The 22,011-nt window shown below is 36.6% G+C and overlaps 1 protein-coding gene across 2 annotated transcripts in view; it reads right to left on the bottom strand.

Moving 5' to 3' along the window:
- Positions 1–13,361: 13,361 nt before the first annotated feature.
- LOC104654088 (calcium-activated chloride channel regulator 1-like) overlaps positions 13,362–22,011 on the bottom strand; it is a 29,586-nt gene continuing 20,936 nt past the window's right edge. Inside the window, exons 9-14 of one of the 2 annotated variants that reach the window (XM_010353166.2) lie at positions 21,209–21,309; positions 20,641–20,865; positions 20,078–20,348; positions 19,355–19,519; positions 18,273–18,512; positions 13,362–14,227 (exon numbers count right to left, since the gene is read on the bottom strand). In XM_010353166.2, the coding sequence (XP_010351468.1) occupies positions 13,887–14,227; positions 18,273–18,512; positions 19,355–19,519; positions 20,078–20,348; positions 20,641–20,865; positions 21,209–21,309 (1,343 nt within the window). In that variant the 3' untranslated portion in view covers positions 13,362–13,886. Of the gene's footprint in view, positions 14,228–18,272; positions 18,513–19,354; positions 19,520–20,077; positions 20,349–20,640; positions 20,866–21,208; positions 21,310–22,011 lie in introns of those variants that run through there. The other variant, XM_030913637.1, reaches the window with a different exon arrangement.

Below are 22,011 nucleotides of genomic sequence, written 5' to 3'. Positions count from 1 at the left end.
TTATTCATATAATCTTGTTTGGGATTTCTTCAGGATCAATCTTAGTAGGTTGTATGTGTTTAAGAGTGTATCCATTTCTTCTGGGTTTTTCAAAGTATTGTCATATATACTGGCTCATAGTACTCACTAATTATCCTTTGAATTTATGTGGTATCAAATGTAATGTCTCCTTTTTTATCTCTGATTTTTATTTACTTAGGTCTTCTTTGTTTTTCCTTAGTCAGGCTAAAGATTTGTCACTAGCTTTTCATAAGATCAACTTTGCTTTGATCTTTTGTATTTTTTATTTCAATTTTATTTATTTCTTCTCTGATATTATTTCTTTTCTTCTACTAATTTTGGGTTTGATTTACTCTTGTTTATCTAATTATTTAATCTACATGATTAGGTTGCTTATTTGTAGTTTTTCTGCTTTTCCAATGTAGGTGCTTATTGCTATAAACTTTCTTCTTAATACTGCTTTTGCTGTATCCCATAGGACTTTGTATGTTATATTTCCATTTTCCTTCGTTTCAACAAATTTTTAAATTTTCTTCTTAATGTCTTTATTGACCCAGTGGACAATCAGGAACATATTATCTAATTTCCATGTATTTGTATAGTTTCCAAAGTCCCTTCTGTTTTTGATTTCTAGTTTTTTTCCATTGTGGTCAGAAAAGATATTTGATATGATTTCATTTCTTTTGAATTTTTAAAGACTTGTTTTGTGGCCTAACATATGGTCTATTCTTAAGGATTATCCATGTGCTGAGAAGAATGTGTATTTTGCAGCTGTTGGATGAAATGTTTTGTAAATATCTATTAGGTACATTTGGTCTATAGTGCAGATTTAATCCAATGTTTATTTGTTGATTTTCTGTCTGGAAGATCTGTCCAGTGCTGAAAGTGAGGTGTTGAAGTCTCCAGCTATTTTTGTATTGGGGTCCATTTCTGTCTTTAGCTCTAATAATATTTGCTTTATGTATCTGGGTGTTCCAGTGTCAGGTGCATATATATTTATGATTGTTATATCCTCTTGCTGAATTGACCCCTTTGTCATTATATAATGACTTTGTCTTATTTCATAACTTTTGTCTTGAAATTTATTTTATTTAAGTATAGCTGCTCCTGCTCTGTTTTTGTTTTCAATTGCATGGAAAATCTTTTCCCATCCCTTTATTTTTCAGTCTATATGTGTCTTTATAGGGGAACTGTGTTTCTTGTAGGCAACAAGTCATTGGTTTTTTTTGGTTGTTTTGTTTTGTTTTCATTCAGTCACTCAGTCATTTGCTTGGAGATTTTAGTCTATTTATATTCAATGTTATTATTGATAATATGACTCCTGTCATTTTGTTATTAGTTTTCTGGGTGTCTTTTGGTCCTCTCTTCCTTCTTTCCTTTCTTCTTGTCTTTCTTTCAGTGAAGATCATTTTCTCAGGTGGCATGTTTTAATTTCTTGCTTTTTTGTGTGTGTGTATCTGTTGTATATGTTTTGATTTGAGATTACCATGAGACTTGCAAGTAATATCTTATAAACCCCATTATTTTAAACTGATGGCAACTTAACACTGATTGCATAAACAGACAAAAAACAAACAAAGAGAAAACTCAAAAATTCTACACTTTAACTTTATTCTCCCACTTTTAAACTTTGTGTTCTTTCTATTTATACTGTATTATACTGTCTATTCTTGAAAAGTAGTTGTAGTTTTTATTTTTGATAGGTTCATCTTTTAGTCATTCTACTCAACACATGAATAGTTTACCCACCACAATTACAGTGTTATAATATTCTGTGGCTATCTATGTACCTACTATTACCAGTGTGTTTTGTACCTTCAAGTGATTTCTTATTGCTCATTACAGTTCTTTTCTTTCAGATTGAAGAACTCCCCTTAACATTTATTGTAGGACAGGCCTGGTGTTGATGAAATTCCTCAGCTTTTGTTTATCTGGGAAAGTATTTCTCTTTCACTGTTGAAGTATATTTTCACTGGATTTACTATTCTAGGATAAAGGATTTTTTCTTTCAGTACTTTAAATATGTCATGCCACTGTCTCCTGGTATGTAAAATTTCAACTGAAAAATCGGTTGCCAGACATATTGGAGCTCCTTTGTATATTATTTGTTTCTTTTCTCTTACTGCTTTTAGGATTCTTTCTTTATCCTTGACCTTCGAGGGTTTGATTATTAGATGTGTTGAGGTAGTCTTCTTTGTCTTGAAATTTATTTTATCTAATATAAGCATAGCTATAGTTTTCACTTGCATGGAGTATCTTTTATCATCCCTTTATTTTTAGTCTATGTGTGTCTTTATAGGAGTGTGTTTCTGATTCCTTCTCTGTGTTATCTTGAATTTTGTTGAACTTCCTCAAAACAGCTATTTTGAATTCTCTGTCTGAAAGGTCACAGATCTCTATCTCTCTGGGATTAGTCCCTGGTGCTTCATTTAGTTTGTCTGGTGAGGTCATGTTTTCCTGCATGGTCTTGATGTCTGTGGATGGTCTTTGATGTCTGGGCATTAAAGAGTTCAGTATTTACTATAGTCTTTGCAGTCTGGGAGCTTGTTTGTACCTATCTTTCTTGGGAAGGCTTTCCAGGTATTCAAAAGGACCTGGGTGTTGTGATGTAAGTCTTTGGTCACTGAAGCTGTATCTGCTTTAAGGGGCACCCCAAGCTCAGTAATGCTGCGGCTCTTGCAGGCTTGTAGAGGTACTGCCTTGGTGGTCTTGGATAAGATCTAGAAGAATTCTCTGGATTACCAGGCAGAGACTCTTGTTCTCTTCCTTTACTCTCCCAAAAACAAATGGAGTCTCTCTCTCTCTCTCTCTGTGCTAGGGGAGGGGTGATACAAGCAACCCTGTAGCCACCACCACTGGGACTGTGCTGGGTTAGACTCAAAGCCAGCACAGCACTGAGTATAGCTCAAGGCCCACAGTGGCCACTGCCTGGTTACTGCCTACATTCACTCAAGGCCCAAGGGTTCTACAATCAGAAGGGGGCGCATCCAACCAGGTCTGTGTCCTTCCCTTCAGGGTGCTGAGTTCCCCCAGCCCCAGGCAGGTCTGGAGATGCCACCCAGGAGCCAGAGTCTAGAGTAGAGAACCTTAGGAATCTACCTGGTGCCCTATTTTACTGCAGCTGAGCTGGCACTGAAGCCATAAGACAAGTCCCTCCCACTCTTTCCTTCCCTTTCCTTAAGCAGAGGGGCCTATTCCTATGGCCACCATTGCCCCGGCCTGTGGTGAGTACTGCTTGGCTACCACTGATATTTATTAAAGGCCCAAGGCCTCTTTAGTCAACTTGCAGTGAATTCTGCCAGTCCTGAGTCTCTCCCTTCAGGGCAGTGGGCTCCCCTCTGTCCCAGGACAGGTCGAGAAATGTCATCCTGGACCCAAAGTCTGTAACCAGAAATCCCCAAGAGCCCACTTGGTGCTCTGCCCCACTGTGGCCAACCTAGTATGCAAGTTGCAAGAAAAAGTCCCCTTTACTCTTCCATCTCCTTTCCTCAAGCAGAAGGAGTTTTTTTTTTTTTTTTTTTTTTTTTTTTCCCATAGCTACCACGGCTGATAGTGTGCTGGCTCATACATGAAGCCAGTACAGATTTGAGTCTCACCCAAGGCCTGTAATGAGTAATGCCGGGCCACCACTGCTGAACATTCAGGGCCCAAAGACTCTTTAGTCAGCAGGTGATAAATTCTGCCAGGACTGGTTCTTTCTGTTCAAGGCAGCAGGTTCCCTTCTGGCCCATGTTACCTGTACATGTTTCCATGACCTAGGGCCTGGAATAGGGGCCTCAGGACTCTGCCTCATTTCTTATCCTACTATGGCTGAGTTGGTATCCAAGTTGTAAGACAAAGTCCTCTTTACTCTCCGCTCTTCTCTCCTCAAGCAGAGCGAAGGAGTCTCTCCCAGAGCTGTGAGCTGCGCTGCCTGGGGTTAGGGAAGGGGTAACACAAGCCCTCCCTTGGCTGCCCCAGCTAGTGTCTCAGCAGGTCACATATTCCCCAAGTCCATTGGCTTTGAGCCCAGCATGGCACCAGTACTTGCCCAGGAATTCCAGTCTTTTGTTGCCTAGACTGCCTTGCAAATTTGTTTAGAAACCCAGAGCCCTTTAGCCAATGGTGGCGGGCCTTGGTACTCAGGTCCCAACCACTGAGATGGAAGATTTACCAATGACTAGGGCTGGTATAAATGCTTCCTCCATGGACTCTGGCAGAGTTCTGCCCCATGTTGCTTTCCACTGTGACAGGGCAGCACTGAGTTCCAAAGCAAAGTCCTATAATCACTGTGCTCTGCCTCCCTTAAGCACACAGATTTTCTCTCTGTGCCATGAAGCTGCTGCCAGGGAATTGGGGAGGGGAGGGGTAGGCAATTCAAGAATGTCTTTCCTACCTCCTTCAGTGCCCCTTTCCTTAATATGATGTTAAAACCAGTTACTATTATAGCTCATCTGAGTTTTTTGTTCTTGTAAAGGGCCTTTTTTGTGGATAGTTGTTCAATTTGGTCTTCCTCTGAGAGAGAAGATTGCTGGAGGCTTCTATTTGGCTATCTTGCTCTGCCTCCTCCCTAATCATAACTATTTTAAATTCTGCATCTGTTAATTCTAAAATTTCTGACATATCTGAATCTGGTCCTGATTTTTTTTTTCTTCAAGATGCTCTTCAAGTAGAACAGACTGTTTTATGACTTTAACATGCTTTGTAATTTTTTGTTTAAAGCCTGATATAATATATTGGCTAAAAAAATTGTCGTGAATAGTCCATTAGTGTGAAGTTTTATGTTATTTGGCTAGAAGTTAGACCATGTTCACTGTTTGCTGTAGCTGTGTCAGAGGCAAAAATTTTCCTTAAAGTTTTGTTTTTGACTCCTTCGTTGTCTTTGGGTTTCCCTAGAGACTCTGTCTCAAACTGGGTCTGAGGCTTCTAGTTCTTTCATCTATAATCTCCTGTTCATACACAGTAGCCTAAAAATGTGTTGGCAAGGTGTGAGGGAAGGAGAAGCATTGTGTAGTCATATGATTAGGTCTCAGTCTTTTTTTTTTTTTAATTATACTTTAAATTCTAGGGTACATGTGCACAATGTGCAGGTTTGTTACATAGGTATGTATGTGCCATGTTGGTGTGCTGCACACATTAACTCATCATTTACATTAGGTATTTCTCCTAATGCTATCCCTTCCCCTGTCCCCCACCCCATGACAGACCCCTGTGTGTGATGTTCCCTGCCCTGTGTCCAGGTGTTCTCATTGTTCAGTTCCCACCTACGAGTGAGATCATGTGGTGTTTGGTTTTCTGTCCTTGTGATAGTTTGCTCAGAATGATGGTTTCCAGCTTCATCCATGTTCCTGCAAAGGACACGAACTCATCCTTTTTTATGGCTGCATAGTATTCCATGGTGTATGTGTGCCACATTTTCTTAATCCAGTCTATCATTGATGGACATTTGGGTTGGTTCCAAGTTTTTGCTATTGTGAATAATGCCACAATAAACATACATGTGCATGTGTCTTTATAGTGACATGATTTATAATCCTTTGGGTATATCCCCAGTAATGGGATGGTTGGGTCAAATGGTATTTCTAGTTCTAGATCCTTGATGGTTGAACTAGTTTACACTCCCACCAACAATGTAAAAGCATTCCTATTTCTCCACATCCTCTCCAGCATCTGTTGTTTCCTGACTTTTTAATGATCACCATTCTAACTAGTGTGAGATGGTATCTCATTGTGGTTTTGATTTGCATTTCTCTGATGATCAGTGATGATGAACATTTTTTCATGTGTCTGTTCTTCTCAAAAGAAGACATTTTTTAAATGTCTTCTTTTGAGAAGTGTCTAATCATATCCTTTGCCCACTTTTTGATGGGGTTGTTTGTTTTTCTCTTGCAAATTTGTTTAAGTTCTTTGTAGATTCTGGATATTAGCCCTTTGTCAGATGGGTAGATTGCGAAATGTTTCTCCCATTCTGTAGGTTGCCTGTTTGCTCTGATGGTAGTTTCTTTTGCTGTGCAAAAGCTCTTTAGTTAATTAGATCCCATTTCTCAATTTTGGGTTTTGTTGCCATTGCTTTTTGTGTTTTAGACATTAAGTCCTTGCCCATGCCTATGTCCTGAATGGTATTGCCTAGGTTTTCTTCTAGGGTTTTTATGGTTTTAGGTCTAACATTTAAGTCTTTAATCCATCTTGAATAAATTTTTGTATAAGGTGTAAGGAAGGGATCCAGTTTCAGCTTTCTACATATGGCTAGCCGGTTTTCCCAGTACAATTTGTTAAATAGGGAATCCTTTCCCAATTTCTTGTTTTTGTCAGGCTTGTTAAAGATCAGATGGTTGTAGATGTGTGGTGTTATTTCTGAGGCCTCTGTTCTGTTCCATTGGTCTATATCTCTGTTTTGGTACCAGTATCATGCTATTTTGGTTATTGTAGCCTTGTGGTATAATTTGAAGCCAGGTAGTGTGATGCCTCCAGCTTTGTTCTTTTTGCTTAGGATTGTCTTAGTAATGAGGGCTCTTTTTTGGTTCCCCATGAACTTTAGTTTTTTCCAATTCTGTGAAGAAAGTCATTGGTAGCTTGAAGGGGATGGCATTGAATCTATAAATTACCTTGTGCAGTATGGTCATTTTCATGATATTGATTCTTCCTATCCATGAGCATGGAATGTTCTTCCATTTGTTTGTATCCCCTTTTATTTCATTGAGCAGTGGTTTGTAGTTCTCCTTGGAGAGGTCCTTCACATCCCATGTAAATTGGGTTCTTAGGTATTTTATTCTCTTTGCAGCAATAGTGAATGGGAGTTCACTCATGATTTGGTCTCTGTTTGTCTGTTACTGGTGTATAGGGATGCTTGTGATTTTTGCACATTGATTTTGTATCCTGAGACTTTGCTGAAGTTGCTTATCAGCTTAAGGAGATTTTGGGCTGAGATGATGGAGTTTTCTAAATATACAATCATGTCATCTGCAAACAGGAACAATTTGACTTCCTCTTTTCCTAATTGAATACCCTTTATTTCTTTCTCTTGCCTGATTGTCCTGGCCAGAACTTCCAATGCTATGTTGAATAGCAGTGGTGAGAGAGGTCATCCCTGTCTTGTGCCAGTTTTCAAAGGGAATTTTTCCAGTTTTTGCCCATTCAGTATGATATTGGCTGTGGGTTTGTCATAAATAACTCTTATTATTTTGAGATACATTCCATCAATACCTAGTTTATTGAGAGTTTTTAGCATGAAGTGCCGTTGAATTTTGTTGAAGGTCTTTTCTGCATCTATTGAGATAATAATGAGGGTTTTGTCATTGGTTCTGTTTATGTGATGGATTACGTTTTTTGATTTGCGTATGTTGAGCCAGCCTTGCATCCCAGGGATGAAACTGACTTGATAGTGGTATATAAGCTTTTTGATGTGCTGCTGGATTCAGTTTGCCAGTATTTTATTGAGGATTTTCGTATCGATGTTCATCAGGGATATTGGTCTCAAATTCTCTTTTTTTGTTGTGTCTCTGCCAAGCTTTGGTATCAGGATGACGCTGGCCTCATAAAATGAGTTAGGGAGGATTCCCTCTTTTTCTATTGATTGGAATAGTTTCAGAAGGAATGGTATCAGTTCCTCTTTGTACTTCTGGTGGAATTCAGCTATGAGTCCATCTGGTCCTGGACTTTTTTCAGTTGGTAGGCTATTAATTATTGCCTCAATTTCAGAGCCTGTTATTGGTTTATTCAGGGATTCAATTTCTTCCTGGTTTAGTCTTGGGAGGGTGTATGTATCTAGGAATTTATCCATTTCTTCTAGATTTTCTAGTTCATTTGAATAGAGGTGTTTATAGTATTCTCTGATGGTAGTTTGCATTTCTGTGGGATCGGTGGTGATATCTCCTTTATCATTTTTTTATCGCATCTATTTGATTCTTCTCTCTTTTCTTCTTTATTAATCTTGCTAGTGGTCTATCAATTTTGTTGATCTTAAAAAAAAAAAAAAAAAAAAAAAAAACCAGCTCCTGGATTCATTGATTTTTGAAGGGTTTTTTGTGTCTCTATCTCATTCAGTTCTGCTCTGATCTTAGTTATTTCTTACCTTCTATTAGCTTTTGAATTTGTTTGCTCTTGCTTCTCTACTTCTTTCAATTGTGATGTTAGGGTGTCAATTTTAGATCTTTCCTGCTTTCTCTTGTGAGCATTTAGTGCTATAAATTTCCCTCTACACACTGCTTTACATGTGTCCCAGAGATTCTGGTACATTGTGTCTTTGTTCTCATTGGTTTCAAAGAACATCTTTATTTCTGCCTTCATTTAGTTATCTACCCAATAGTCATTTAGAAGCATGTTGTTCAGTTTCTATGTAGTTGTGTGGTTTTGAGTGAGTTTCTTAATCCTGAGTTCTAATTTGATTGCACTGTGGTCTGAGAGAGAGTTTGTTGTGATTTCTGTTCTTTTACCTTTGCTGAGGAGTGCTTTACTTCCAACTATGTGGTCAATCTTGGAATAAGTGCGATGTGGTGCTGAGAAGAATGTATATTCTGTTGATTTGGGGTGGAGAGTTCTGTAGATGTCTATTAGGTTCTGCTTGGTGCAGAAGTGAGTTCAATTCCTGGATATCCTTGTTAACTTCTGCTTCATTGATCTGTCTAATATTGACAGTGGGGTGTTAACGTCTCCCATTATTATTGTGTGAGAGTCTAAGTCTCTTTGTAGGTCTCTAAGGACTTGCTTTATGAATCTCGGTGCTCCTGTATTGGATGCATATATATTTAGGATAGTTAGCTCTTCTTCTTGAATTGATAATTTTACCATTATGTAGTGATCTTCTTTGTTTGTTTTGATCTTTGTTAGTTTAAAGTCTGTTTTATCAGAAACTAGGATTGTAACCCCTGCTCTTTTTTTTTTTTTTTTTTTTTTTTTTGCTTTCCATTAGCTTGGTAGATCTTCCTCCATCCCTTTATTTTGAGCCTATGTGTGTCTCTGCACATGAGATGGGTGTCCTGAATACAGCACACTGATGGGTCTTGACTCCTTATCCAATTTGCCAGTCTGTGTCTTTTAATTGGGGCATTTAGCCCATTTACATTTAAGATTAATATTATTATGTGTGAATTTGATCCTGTCATTATGATGTTAGCTGGTTATTTTGCCCATTAGTTGAGGCAGTTTCTTCCTAGCACCAATGGTCTTTACAATTTGGCATGTTTTTGCATGGCCGGTACTGGTTGTTCCTTTCCACATTTAGTGCTTCCTTCAGGAGCTCTTGTAAGGCAGGCCTGGTGGTGACAAAATCTCTCAGCATTTGCTTGTTTGTAAAGGATTTTATTTCTTCTTCACTTGTGAAGCTTAGTTTGACTGGATATGAAATTCTGGGTTGAAAATTCTTTTCTTTAAGAATGTTGAATATTGGCCCCCACTCTCTTCTGGCTTGTAGAGTTTCTGTCAAGAGATCCACTGTTAGTCTGATGGACTTCCCTTTGTGGGTAGCCTGACTTTTCTCTCTGGCTGCCCTTAACATCTTTTCCTTCATTTCAACTTTGGTGAATCTGACAATTATGTGTCTTGGGGTTGCTCTTCTCGAGGAGTATCTTTGTGGTGTTCTCTATATTTCCTGAATTTGAATGTTGGCCTGCCTTGCTATGTTGGGGAAGTTCTCCTGGATAATATCCTGAGCAGTATTTTCCCACTTGGTTCCATTCTCCCTGTCACTTTCAGGTACACCAATCAAACGTAGATTTGGTCTCTTCACATAGTCCCATATTTCTTGGAGGCTTTATTCATTTCTTTTTACTCTTTTTTCTCTAAACTTCTTTTTTCACTTTATTTCATTAATTTGGTCTTCAATCACTGATAATCTTTCTTCCACTTGATTGAATCAGCTAATGAAGCTTGTGCATGCATCACGTAGTTCTTGTGCCATGGTTTTCAGCTCCATCAGGTCATTTAAGGTCTTCTCTACACTGTTTATTCTAGTTAGTCATTCATCTAATCTTTTTTCAAGGTTTTTAGCTTTCTTGTGATGGGTTCGGACATCCTCCTTTAGCTCGGAGATGTTTGTTATTACTGACCTTCTGAAGCCTGCTTCTGTCAGCTTGTCAAAGTCATTCTCCATCCAGCTTTGTTCTGTTGTTGGCGAGGAGCTGCGATCCTTTGGAGGAGAAGAGGTCCTCTGGGTTTTAGAATTTTCAGCCTTTCTGCTCTGTTTTCTCCCCTTCTTTGTGGTTATTATCTACTTTTGGTCTTTGATGCTGTTGACCTACTGATGGAGTTTTGGTGTGATGTCCTTTTTGTTGATGTTGATGCTATTCCTTTCTGTTTGTTAGTTTTCCTTCTAAGAGTTAGGTCCCTCAGCTGCAGGTCTGCTGGAGTTTGCTAGAGGTCCACTCCAGACCCTGTTTGCCTGGGTATCACCAGCGGAGGCTGTAGAACAGCAAATATTGCAGAACAGCAAATATTGCTGCCTGATCCTTCTTCTGGAAGCTTCATCCCAGAGGGTCACCTGCCTGTATGAGGTGTCAGTCATCCCCTACTGGTAGATGTCTCCCAGTTAGGCTACATGGGGGTCAGTGACCTACTTGAGAAGGCAGTCTGTCTGTTCTCAGAGCTCAAACACCATGGTGGGAGAACCACTGCTCTCTTCAGAGCTGTCAGACAGGGACATTTAAATCTGCAAAAGTTTCTGCTGCCTTTTGTACAGCTATGCCCTGCCCATGAGAGGTAGTGTCTACAGAGGCAGCAGGCCTTGCAGAGCTGCAGTGGGCTCTGCCCAGTTTGAGCTTCCCCAGCTGCTTTGTCTACCTACTCAAGCCTCACCAATGGTGGACACTCCTCTCCCTGCCAGGCTGCTGCCTCACAGGTTGATTTCAGACCTCTGTGCTAGCAGTGAGCAAGGCTCCATGGGAATGGGACCCGCTGAGCCAGGTGTGGGATAGAATCTCCTGGTGTGCCGTTTGCTAAGACCATTGGATAAGTGCAGTATGTGGCGGGGTGGTTGTCCTGATTTTCCAAGTACAGTCTGTCACTGCTTCTCTTGGCTAGGAAAGGGAAATCCCACAACCCCTTTCACTTCCTGGGTGAGGCAATGCCTACCCTGCTTTGGCTTGCCCTTCGTGGGCTGCACCCACTGTCCAACCAGTCCCAGTGAGATGAACCAGGTACCTCAGTTGGAAATGCAGAGGTCACTGCCTTCTGTGTTGATCACACTGGGAGCTGCAGACCGGAGCACTTCCTATTCGGCCATCTTGGAATAGAATAGGTCTTGGTCTTTTATTGTGCTTGTCTCCCTGGGCTGTGGCCTTCACAAATGCTTTTCTGTTTTTTTTTTTTTTAAACTTTTATTTTAGGTTCAGGGATGCATGTGCAGGTTTGTTATATAGGTAAATTGTGTGCCACAGGGTCTTGGTGTACAGATTATTTCATCGCCCAGGTAATAAATCTAGTACCATAGTACCTGTTAGGTAGTTTTCTGATCCTCACCATCCTCCCTCCCTCAAACCTTAAGTAGGCCCCAATGTCTGTTGTTCCCTTCTTAGTGTCCAGTTTTTTCCCCCTCTTTGATCAGATAGGAATGTTAGAGGGCTCTGGAGTTGAGTATCTTCCTCTGCCACAGGGAAGGCTAGGGGAGATTGGAGTTGGGTATTTCTCTTCTCTCAAGTTAGTTAGGCTCTTGTAAAACCTAAGTTAGTCAGACTCTGGTAAAACAGTTTCCCTTGAGGACAGGCTTTTGCTAAGAACAGGACACTTTGTGTGTATTTCGAAATCGTTACTCTCTCATGTTGAAAGTCTGAGGGGATTTTTCTCTAATCCTCATTCTGAAAACTTCATGGGGTTCTTGGAAGAAAAACTCAGGGAAGTGTGGAGGTCTCTCTAAGGCCTCTGAGAGTTTTTAACTCTCAGCCTCATTCACGCTTAGCCTCTGGCATGTCTTCTTTTACAGTTTGTGTTCCTACTGGTATTAGCTTCACTGACAGGTTTCTGCTCCTGGGTTTCTGCTCCTCGTAAGCTGTGATTCTGTATTTTTCTGTCTCTCCAATATTTTGTAGCAGGTTGCAGTGTGACTTCAACTTTCTGATGAATCTAAGAAGAATTCTTATTTTTCAGTTCAGCTTTTTTTTTCTTGTTGTGAGGATGGGAGTGACAACTTCAAAGCTCTGTATATATCAGACTAGTGCTATTGATTTTTAGTAAATTGATCTTGTATCTGGGAATTTTTCATAATTCTCTCATTTTAGTTATTTGTTGATTTTATTGGATTTCCATCTCGCTTGTAAGTAATTACAATTTTGTATCTTTCTTTTGAATTATTGTATATTCTATTTTTTTATTGCATAGGAATCTTCCCTTATGAACTTCTAAAGCTCTATAAATTATTCAGTATAGTGACCATATGTTAAGAATAAGTTAACTATCTCCTGACTCTTTGAGGTTTTCATAATCAATAATTTTTTTTATTATTTACTGATGCTTAAGTGATTTATTTTCCTAGGACTTTAGAAGTCTCACCCTCTGATGTATGATTTTTCATCTCTACTTGAAAATTTAATGCCGTTTTTATTTGTTTTTAAAAGGTGAGGTTTTGACTTTAAGATTAAAATATCAGGTTAATAATTTTCATACGTTTCATTTTGACTGAAGAATGATGGTTGAATTATACTTTCCTGCATGTATTGAGATAATCATATAACTAAACAAAAACTGTTAATGTAGTAAATTACTTTAATTTTCTAGTATTAAATCACATTTGGGTTCCTGAGATAGATTCAACTTGGTCATGATATATTATTATTTTTCATATTTTTTTCTGGATTTGGTTTGCTAATAATTTATAATTTTTTTCTTGACTCTTCCAGATATATACAGTGTCTTCGTTTCAGATATTTAAAGAGTTTCAATAATCTTCTTGTCTGTAAACAGAGGATTTTCTACCAATGTGTTCGTCTCTCTCTTTCTCTCTAAGAAAACTCATCCCATTGCTATATTAAAAGCTCAATTTACCTTTTATTAGATAGTTTATACATTCTATTAATAGTTAACTTTCTGAAACTTTATGTGTTGATTCTCAACAACGTTATTAAGGGGTTAGTTTTCATTATATGAAGTCCTCATAATACCATGTGCACATGATACTTTGTGGTTTTTTTTAATGTAATGAAGTCAAATTTGGAATTTTTTTGAGGTTATGAAAATATTCATTAAGTTATTTAAAAATATTTATTGAATATCTACTATGTGTCAATTATTATTCTAAATGTTGAGGACACAGTAATAGGAAAAAGAAAAAATCCCTGTCTCAATCAAGCTTCTTGGTAATAGTCTTAGGACCTAATGATGGCATCAGCATAGAAATAACTTCATTGTGATGTTCCACAATTCATACAGAAAATGATTTTTGCTAGTAATTTCAGGCGTAGGGCTAAAATCACTTTTAATCAATGACAAAAAACAAATATACCACTTATAATCAATGATAAAAAATCAAATTTGACTTCCTTACTACTACTACTAGTCCTTTTCAATTATAGCTTATATAAACATGAGTATTCATTTGTAATAAAAAATGTGATGCAAATAAATCTATAAAATTATTTGCTGCTATGTATATATAAATATTTTTAAAATGGCTTGGATATATTTTGATGTCAGTATACCAAATGAATCTGTAGCACACTCTAAAAATGTTTCTTAAAATGCTTACAAGTACAAATATATATCTTTTCATATTAAAAATTAATGAATGGATTATTCAAAGACAGGAAATGATATACTCATTTTGATTAACATTTAACAACTCAAGTAGTTTAATTAATTAGAAAACTTACAACTTTTTTATATTCACTTTTATATTATAATGAGCTTTATAATAGACAATAAGTATAGTAAATTAAATTCTAAATAAATGTTTACCAAGTATGTATAACATTATAATTTCTAGTTTAAAATATGGATACAATTACAGCTAATCCAAAAATTGCCAAACTGATTGCAGAAATATTGGTACCCAGATCGGGAATGCTGGGTTCCTGTGGAGGAATAAAGTTAGTTGCTTGTGCAATGTTTGAAACCTCTGAGGTGACATTGGGTTCACGGATGGCTTGAATTGCAATATAGAATGTGGTACCATTCTCTATTTTAGAAGGTTCTGGTTTAAATTCAAAATTTTCTACTGAGCCAGCCTCCTTAGGTATCAGACCAGAAGTATTTATTAAAGCAGCTTTATCAAAATTTTCTTGGAGGTCCAGGACATGTTTGCTTATTCTTATCATGTAGCTGTCAGCTGGAAAACAAATAGATACTTCAGATATATTAAAATCACTAGGATCCCTTGCTGCCACCACACTGCCTTACATTTAGAAACCTATCAGAAAAGCATATTAGGTTTTAATTATGGAAATCCCATTAGCTCTTGTCTGGTTATTCCGTCTTTATTGTAAGGACAAATGTGTGAACAGTTTTTCTTAAAATGTAGAATTCTCTAATCCCAGGAAATTTTAATTCAAAATCATATGGTACTAAAAAGTCAGAATCTAGATTCCTTTTTAGGAAGAGAAATACAAGGAGTTGCATCTACTTTTTATTTTAGAACAAGGAACATAATAGTATTCTAGGATAGTGAAGATATTCAGTACCCTATATCTGTGTCATTTCTTATTAAGTTAAAAGAGAAAGTAATAGGAGTAAGTAAAGGAGAAAGAGAGATGATAAATGGAGTGGGAAACAGGGATAAGGATAACCAGCAAAAGGAAGCAGAGAGACTAGAATGTGTACTAATTAAACACATGCTAAGCAGAAAGACAAACATTGCAAGTTCTCACTTATTTGTGGGATCTAAAAATCAAAACAATTAAACTCACAGACATACAGAGTAGAAGAATGGTTCCTAGAGGCTGGGAAGGGTAGTGGGGGACTGGGCAGGAGAAGTTGGGGATGGTTAATGCGTACAAAAAAATAGTTGGAAAGAATGAATAAGATCTGCTATTTGATAGCACAACAGAGTGACTATAGTCAATAGTCAATAATAACTTAATCATACATTTAAAAATAACTAAAGTAGTGTAGTTGGGTTGTTTGTAACATAAAGGATAAATGCTTGAGGGGATGGATACCCCATTCTCCATGATGTGATTATTTCACATTGCATGCCTGGATCAAAATCTCATGTACCCCATAAATATATACACCTACTACATACCCACAAAAATTAAAAATGTAAAAATATAAAAATAAAAAATAAAAGTATGTATGTGCTAAGGACCTAGACAGACCTTGAGTAGCACCCTAATTTTACTTGCTAGCTGTGTAATAAAAATAAATGTATTTAAGCTTTCTTTTTTTTTCTTTTCTTTTTTGAGACAGGGTCTTGCTCTGTCACTAGGCTGGAGTGCAGTGGCGCAATCTTGGCTCACTGCAACCTCCAGCTCCCTGGTTCAAGCAACTCTTCTGCCTCAGTCTCCTGAGTAGCTGGGATTACAGGCATGCACCACCACGCCCAGCTAATTTTTGTATATATATATATTTTTTTTCAGTAGAGAAGGGGTTTCACTATGTTGGCCAGGATGGTCTTGATCTCCTGACCTTGTGATCTGCCCACCTCAGCCTCCCAAAGTGCTGGGATTACAGACGTGAGCCACTGCACCCGGCCTTAAGCTTTCTTATCTCTAGTTTTTTATCTGTTAAAATAGAGATTCAGTTATTCAAATCATTCAACAAATATTTATTAAGTGCCTACTATTCTAGTGGTAAGAATTATAGATGATAATGCATGACTCATGTTTACTACAATTTAATAAATGATAAATTAATAAATGTTTGAAATGTTGGCTGTTATTTTATCAAGAAAGGAAAAGAAGATGCCAACATAAATATTTCTTTCTACACTGCTTTTCAATATCTACCATTCATGTAAAAATATATTCTCACATTCTGAAATGTGATGAAAAATAAAACACCAGGTGTTCTTTTTTGAAGTAAGGACTTTGTTTTTAATTTTTCCATTAAATATTGAAGGTATTTCAAGTGTGTGGTGAATAACTTTTAGTGTATTTTTAAAAAGAATTCAGGTCCTCTCCTTAATATTTACTTTCCTCTTAAATAGGCCTTATCAATCCATTCTATTATTCTTCACAAAAACCCTGTGTTCCACGTAGGTAGGTCTTCTCTCTCTCTCTCTCTCTCTCTCTCTCTCTCTCTCTCTCTCTCTCTCTCTCTCTCTCTCTCTTCTCTCTACCTATCTATTCCTTATTTTGATTAGAATATTCCATTGTGAAATTTTGCTTTCTTGACTTTGCTCATATAATTTTGTTCTTTCTCTCTCCAAAAGGGTTGTGCCTCCTTCTCCGTATGTATGCAAATTGTATTCACTCCTTAAGGTCCAACCAAGCCCAACTGCATGAAGTTCCATCCAAGTATTTCATTCACCCTGATGACTCTCTTCATGAACTTCTGTTTCATGGAATAGAGTTTTTCAGATACTTTAGTAGAGGTTCAACTTTTCATTCTGATTAGATCTTATTATTTTTGGGGGTAAAGACTGTTTTGTACTCTTCATATCACTCAGGGTACCTGGTCCTGTGTTGACATGTATTTGATCTCCTTAATTACTTGACCAACAATACAGTTGTTGACAACCAACATGATAAAATTAGAAAATCATAAAATATTAGAATTATATCTACTTGTTTTAGTAATTTTAGGTGATCTAATCTAATTTGTGTATTTGACAGGTGTGGAAATTGTGTCCCAGGTAATTTAAGTGCTTCATTTGGGTTTACATTTAAGTGCTTCATTTATTCTTTAAGAAACTGCTACTACCTTACTTTTGGAATATCTACAGGTAACATTTAACAGGTACCACAACCTCTTCCTATTCTTCCTAAGACAAGATTAGATGCCACCTATTTTAGGCATTTGTGATTATACATTACTGCTACTTTTAGTTCTTATAATCAGCATGAGGGATATTTATTATTAACCCAATCTTGAACTGAAAGTTTGGTTTTACTGAATTCACTATAGAACTAAATATTTGGTTAAGAAATTTCATTTGTGGCTTTTTCAGTGGCAATGGTATTTTTCACTTTTTTTTTTGATTCTGCCATATGTTTAAGGGTCATACCATGAGAAAATAAGGTATTTCAAAAGCTGTCATAAGATTTTCAACACTGAAATACAAAAGCTCCGTTTGTGCATATTCTATGTTTCCTCTGACTTTAGAATGATTTTCTTCTTGTATAATAATGATAAGAAATGCAGCTTTGAAAATGCTATATAGTGAGTGAAAGATTAAGAAGCATCTTTTCTTTTGAGCATGTACAATGAGGGGTTTATTGTAACCCAGGAGAAAGAGTACTGAACACTGGTGTTTTAGCACTAGCAATCTCTGAGGCATTATGTATACGTATATTGCATATTGCTTTCATTTTCCCAATCTTAAAGGGAAAATAGCAAGACTGGCATTATCCCATAAAAACCTACTAACCTACATAATACTGGAATATGGTAGGCATTCAATAAATACTGATTGAATTCAGTTAAATTTCAAGCAATGATAGAAGTAATTTAAACTTTTTGGAATGAGGGTCATTTATTATCAGGAACTTTGAATAAATGAGATCTTTTGACCTTGAACTTTATTCAAACTCCATGAACAAATCTTTCAAACTAGTGAATTTCTGTGCATATGAACATCTCTCTGTGAACACCTTCACTTCTCTTGGGTAACTACTCTCATTCTTCAACACTCAGGGATAGTCTTCTCTGGGAAGGCTTTATGATATACTCTGATTTTAGCCTCTAACTAGGGGTTTGTGGCCCATCTATGGGTTGCCACATGATTCTCTGTTTATAAAAGCATATGTCTTATTATACGTAATTATATGTTTACTTGTGTGTCTTTTGTACTTAATTGACTGTTAAGAGTATAGATCATTTCTTAGGAATCTAATAGGGTGAAAGCTCAACAGAAGGTTGATAAATGAATGAAACTGTGCAAGTACACAAATACTTAAAATTTGGGGGAAGATAATGCAACAGAAAGCTGTTAACTGTCCTCTTAAAGTAATTTCTAAGCTGCTTCAATTTCTGACAGACAGTTTGGCATAATAGAATCTGACATGACTGGGTTAGAATTGTAAATTACTAAATATAGAAAGAACTTGGTCCAATTAACTCTTACAGCTTTAGTTTTCACATCTGAAAATAAAAAATGGCCTTTGGTAGACAGTTCATGAATGTTATTTATAAACGAACATTAGAAAATTATCAGCAAATGAAAGTCAATGGGATTTCTTTTAGTATATTTTAAAATGTAATGTCAAACTTACCTCTTCCTTTATCGAGGACCTTGCCAGGGGCAGTCCATGAAAGTTGAATACGATCTCCTTGAAACTTAGCATCCAGGTCTACAATTTTACCAGGTGGGAACACCTGAGAATGATTACCATTAGGCGGCACTACTGATATACTAAAGGACCCTCCAGAGGCGAGTCTGCTGAAGTCGTCTATTTGAGGTTCTGCCACATCTTCTTTGACTTCAGGTTTGGGTGGGTTCGGTATAATTTTTCCTACCAAGAAAAAATTTTGTAATATTTCATATTTTCATGTCTACTCTTTTTTTGTTTTTGTTTTTTGAGATGGAGTCTCCCCATCGCCCAGGCTGGCCGAAGTGCAGTGGTGCGATCTCGGCTTACTGCAACCCTCGCCTCCTGGGTTCAAGCAATTTTCCTGCCTCAGCCTCCCGAGTAGCAGGTACTACAGGCGTCCGCCACCACGCCTGGCTAATTTTTGTATTTTTAGTAGAGACGGGGTTTCGCCATGTAGGCCAGGCTGGTCTGAAACTCCTGACCTCAGGTGATCCACCCTCATCTGCCTCCCAAAGTGCTGGAATTACAGGTGTGAGCCATTGTGCCCAGCCGCCATGTCTATTCATAGTGCACGCTGATCTTGCAGCTGTAGAGGATTGATATTGATTGATAGCAAACTTTGAAAAAGTAACAGCTTTTATTGAGAAAAAGTTTGTTTATTGATATTTTAAAATTGATGAGGAAACATTATGCTATGTTAAAACTATCTTTCAACCTATCTGTCTCTACTACTTGACTGCAAATTCTTTGAGGAATAGGATTATGTTTTGTCTTTGTAGCTCTAGCACCTAGCACAGTGCTTGCAACATAGTAGATGCTCAGTAATTTTTTTTCAACTTAAATGAAATGAACTCAGGGGGATGTGAACCAAATATGTGGAAACATAGGTCTTTGCTAGGTCTACTAGTAACAGTATGGCTTTGAAACATACAAATGATTACAACGTTATATACTTGGGCTTTCTGTAGTACATTATATTTTCAATGTTTGCCATGTGCAATTTATCTAAACAGCTGGCACATTTCTATTTTAGTGCTACTTACCATTTTCAGCATAGCCCGGTATATACAGAGCTTTATTCTGTTGTTGACTTAGCCTAGCTGTGTTTTTTCTTGCCTGGGCATGCACTTTTAAACTGTATCTACCATTTCCATGGTAATCTGTAAAATACCTTGAGTAGATGCCATCATTCTTGACAGTATCAGCACCTTGATAATGAAATGTAAAAATTAGTCATCCAATAAAGTAAAAATGACAGTCATATCTGTTTATGAACACTGATACTGTTAGTAATTTGGGAGACAGTATGTAGCACAGTGTTTTAAGTACGTGAATTCTGGAATCAGACTATTTTGGTTGAAAGCTTGGGCCACGTGCTAACTCTGTGTTTTTGGAAAAGTCTAATTTATGGTAGGCATTCAATTAATATTAACTGTTACTATTATTTCATAAAAAATACTTATCAAAATAAGAAAACGCAACTGGAGAAAGCATATATGAAACACCGACATTAATGAAAATAGAGAAAAATTGTGCTCTTAAGTTCCATGGAAAAAGTAAAATTGTTCATAAAATTTAAAAATGGCATATGTGCTATGTCTACGAGTTGTCAAGATGACTGAGAAAAAAGTTTTTAAAACATTAGGATTAAAATTCATTTACTTAAAAATGTGATTCATTAGAAAATACAGGAAATATTGACTTCTAGGTTATAGAACTATAGGAGGATTTTAAGTTTAGGGGAAGTTGATGCAGATTCGTATTACCTGCACCATTGTCCCAGAGCTCAAATGTTACTTGATGTCCGTCTTCATTTTCTATAATGGCTGTTACGTTGATTCCCAGAACAGGCAGAAACCCTTGACTGACTCGTGCATAAACAATCATTGGGCTAGGGTAAGGAGCTGTATTTTGACTTATGTGAGCAGTTGCAATTACTGGGAGTGTGGTAGGGCTTCTTGCTCGAGTGGTCATTGTCACAGTTAGCAATTGAGATTTGGTATGATTATTTCGAAGGCTGTAAGTCCAAGTGCCTGTCTGAAATATTAAAAAATATATATACCTGAGAGCTTTGGTAATATTTTCCTACTTTTTGTTTGGAATACAAAATTATTTACAAATTTAAGCAGAATAATAATCATGATTTTTAATATTGAATTTCACAAACAGTATGAATATGAATCCCTAATTATTCCATTTGATTTCTTTATTACAGATGATCTGTCATCATTTTAATTGGCAATGTATAAGATGTTATTTATGTTATTTTCATCTTTTAAAAATAGAAATTGATTAAGAAAGCTTAGAGAACATAAAATAATAGACCTACCTCTGCAATACCTGGTATTCGAAGACGGACAGACCGAATATTTAGTTTATCTTCTTGGAAATCTGAGGTAGTATATTTTTTTCCTTTTGGATCTTGAAGAATTATTTCTGGCTTTTGAATTGTCCATGTGACAACAAAGAAAGTATCATTTCCAACTGTACTATCCACAGGCACTGTACCATTTATCCATTTCTTCCCTGGGATATTCAAGGTTTTACTTTCCAACTGTTGGATAAATACAAACGATAAACATGAAATCCATTTGTTATCATAGTTAATGAAATTTCTGAGTTTAGTCAGTTTAGAGTAACTTTAAATTTGTTTTTAAGATTTCAATTAGAATAAGAATTATTTTAAATAATTTTCCAAATAAAGAGAATAGAAAAATTCAAGAGAAAAAATGGCTTTAAGTGTTATGGAAAATCAAATTCAGTAAGGATGTTTTTCTTCTGCATATCTGAAATATTTTTGGGCAAAATAATTATTAGAGAAATAGGAGTTAATAATTAGGATAATATAAATTTATTACAACTGTGAGAAAGAAAATAATTTTTTTTATTACACTGACCTGAAGAGCCTGCTGAGAGATGTTGCCACTTCTAGATGAAATTCTGCTGAAAGCATCAATAAGGCCATTTATGTCCTTATGGGCATAAAAGCGATGTCCTCCTAAAATTGAATTTTATAGTGGAAAAGTCGTATTTGTTATTTTGCTCTCATCAATACATTTTAAAATCTATTTTAAAATTTTGTTTTAAACTTACAAAAGATGAACTTCCCAGCACTTTGTGAACTTTCAGTATATCAGTGTCCCCTATGTAATCCTACAATAATAACTAAAACCTTGCTCAAAATAAGAAAGATAAGTAAGATTAAAAGAAACTTTAAAGAATGGGCCAAATTGTATTGTCTTTACATCAATCAGTCATCAAATGTAAGTGCCCGCCGCATTGGTAAAACTGGTGTAAGCACTAAATAATGTTATAAAAATGAAATTTAAGATAGTTCTTCTGAACCGGCTGTTTATTTTCTAGTTGAGTCTAAGGCACACCAAAACAATTAGACAATTACAGTCTACAATAAAGTAAAAATTAAGTGAAGGAAATAAATAATGTAGAAATTAATGAAGAGAGAGATTACTTAGGTGTAAGAAGTTAGGAAAGAATAGATTGCAGAGGGCAAGAATTAACACAAGTGACTGCCACAAATACAACAATCAATATATATTTATTGAATTGATAAATGGCAGAACGATAAGCTGGAAGGTTATTGAAGTATCCCAGTCAAGGAATTGTAAGGGCTGGATTATAATGGCAGTGGTAGAAGGATTGTATAGAAAGGTGAAATACAGAACAGTTCCAAACTAAGATT

This window comes from Rhinopithecus roxellana, chromosome 12 (genome assembly GCF_007565055.1).
Source record: "Rhinopithecus roxellana isolate Shanxi Qingling chromosome 12, ASM756505v1, whole genome shotgun sequence".
NCBI lineage: Eukaryota > Metazoa > Chordata > Mammalia > Primates > Cercopithecidae > Rhinopithecus > Rhinopithecus roxellana.
Note: the sequence above shows the minus strand (reverse complement) of the source record. Positions and strands in the feature narration are given on the sequence as shown.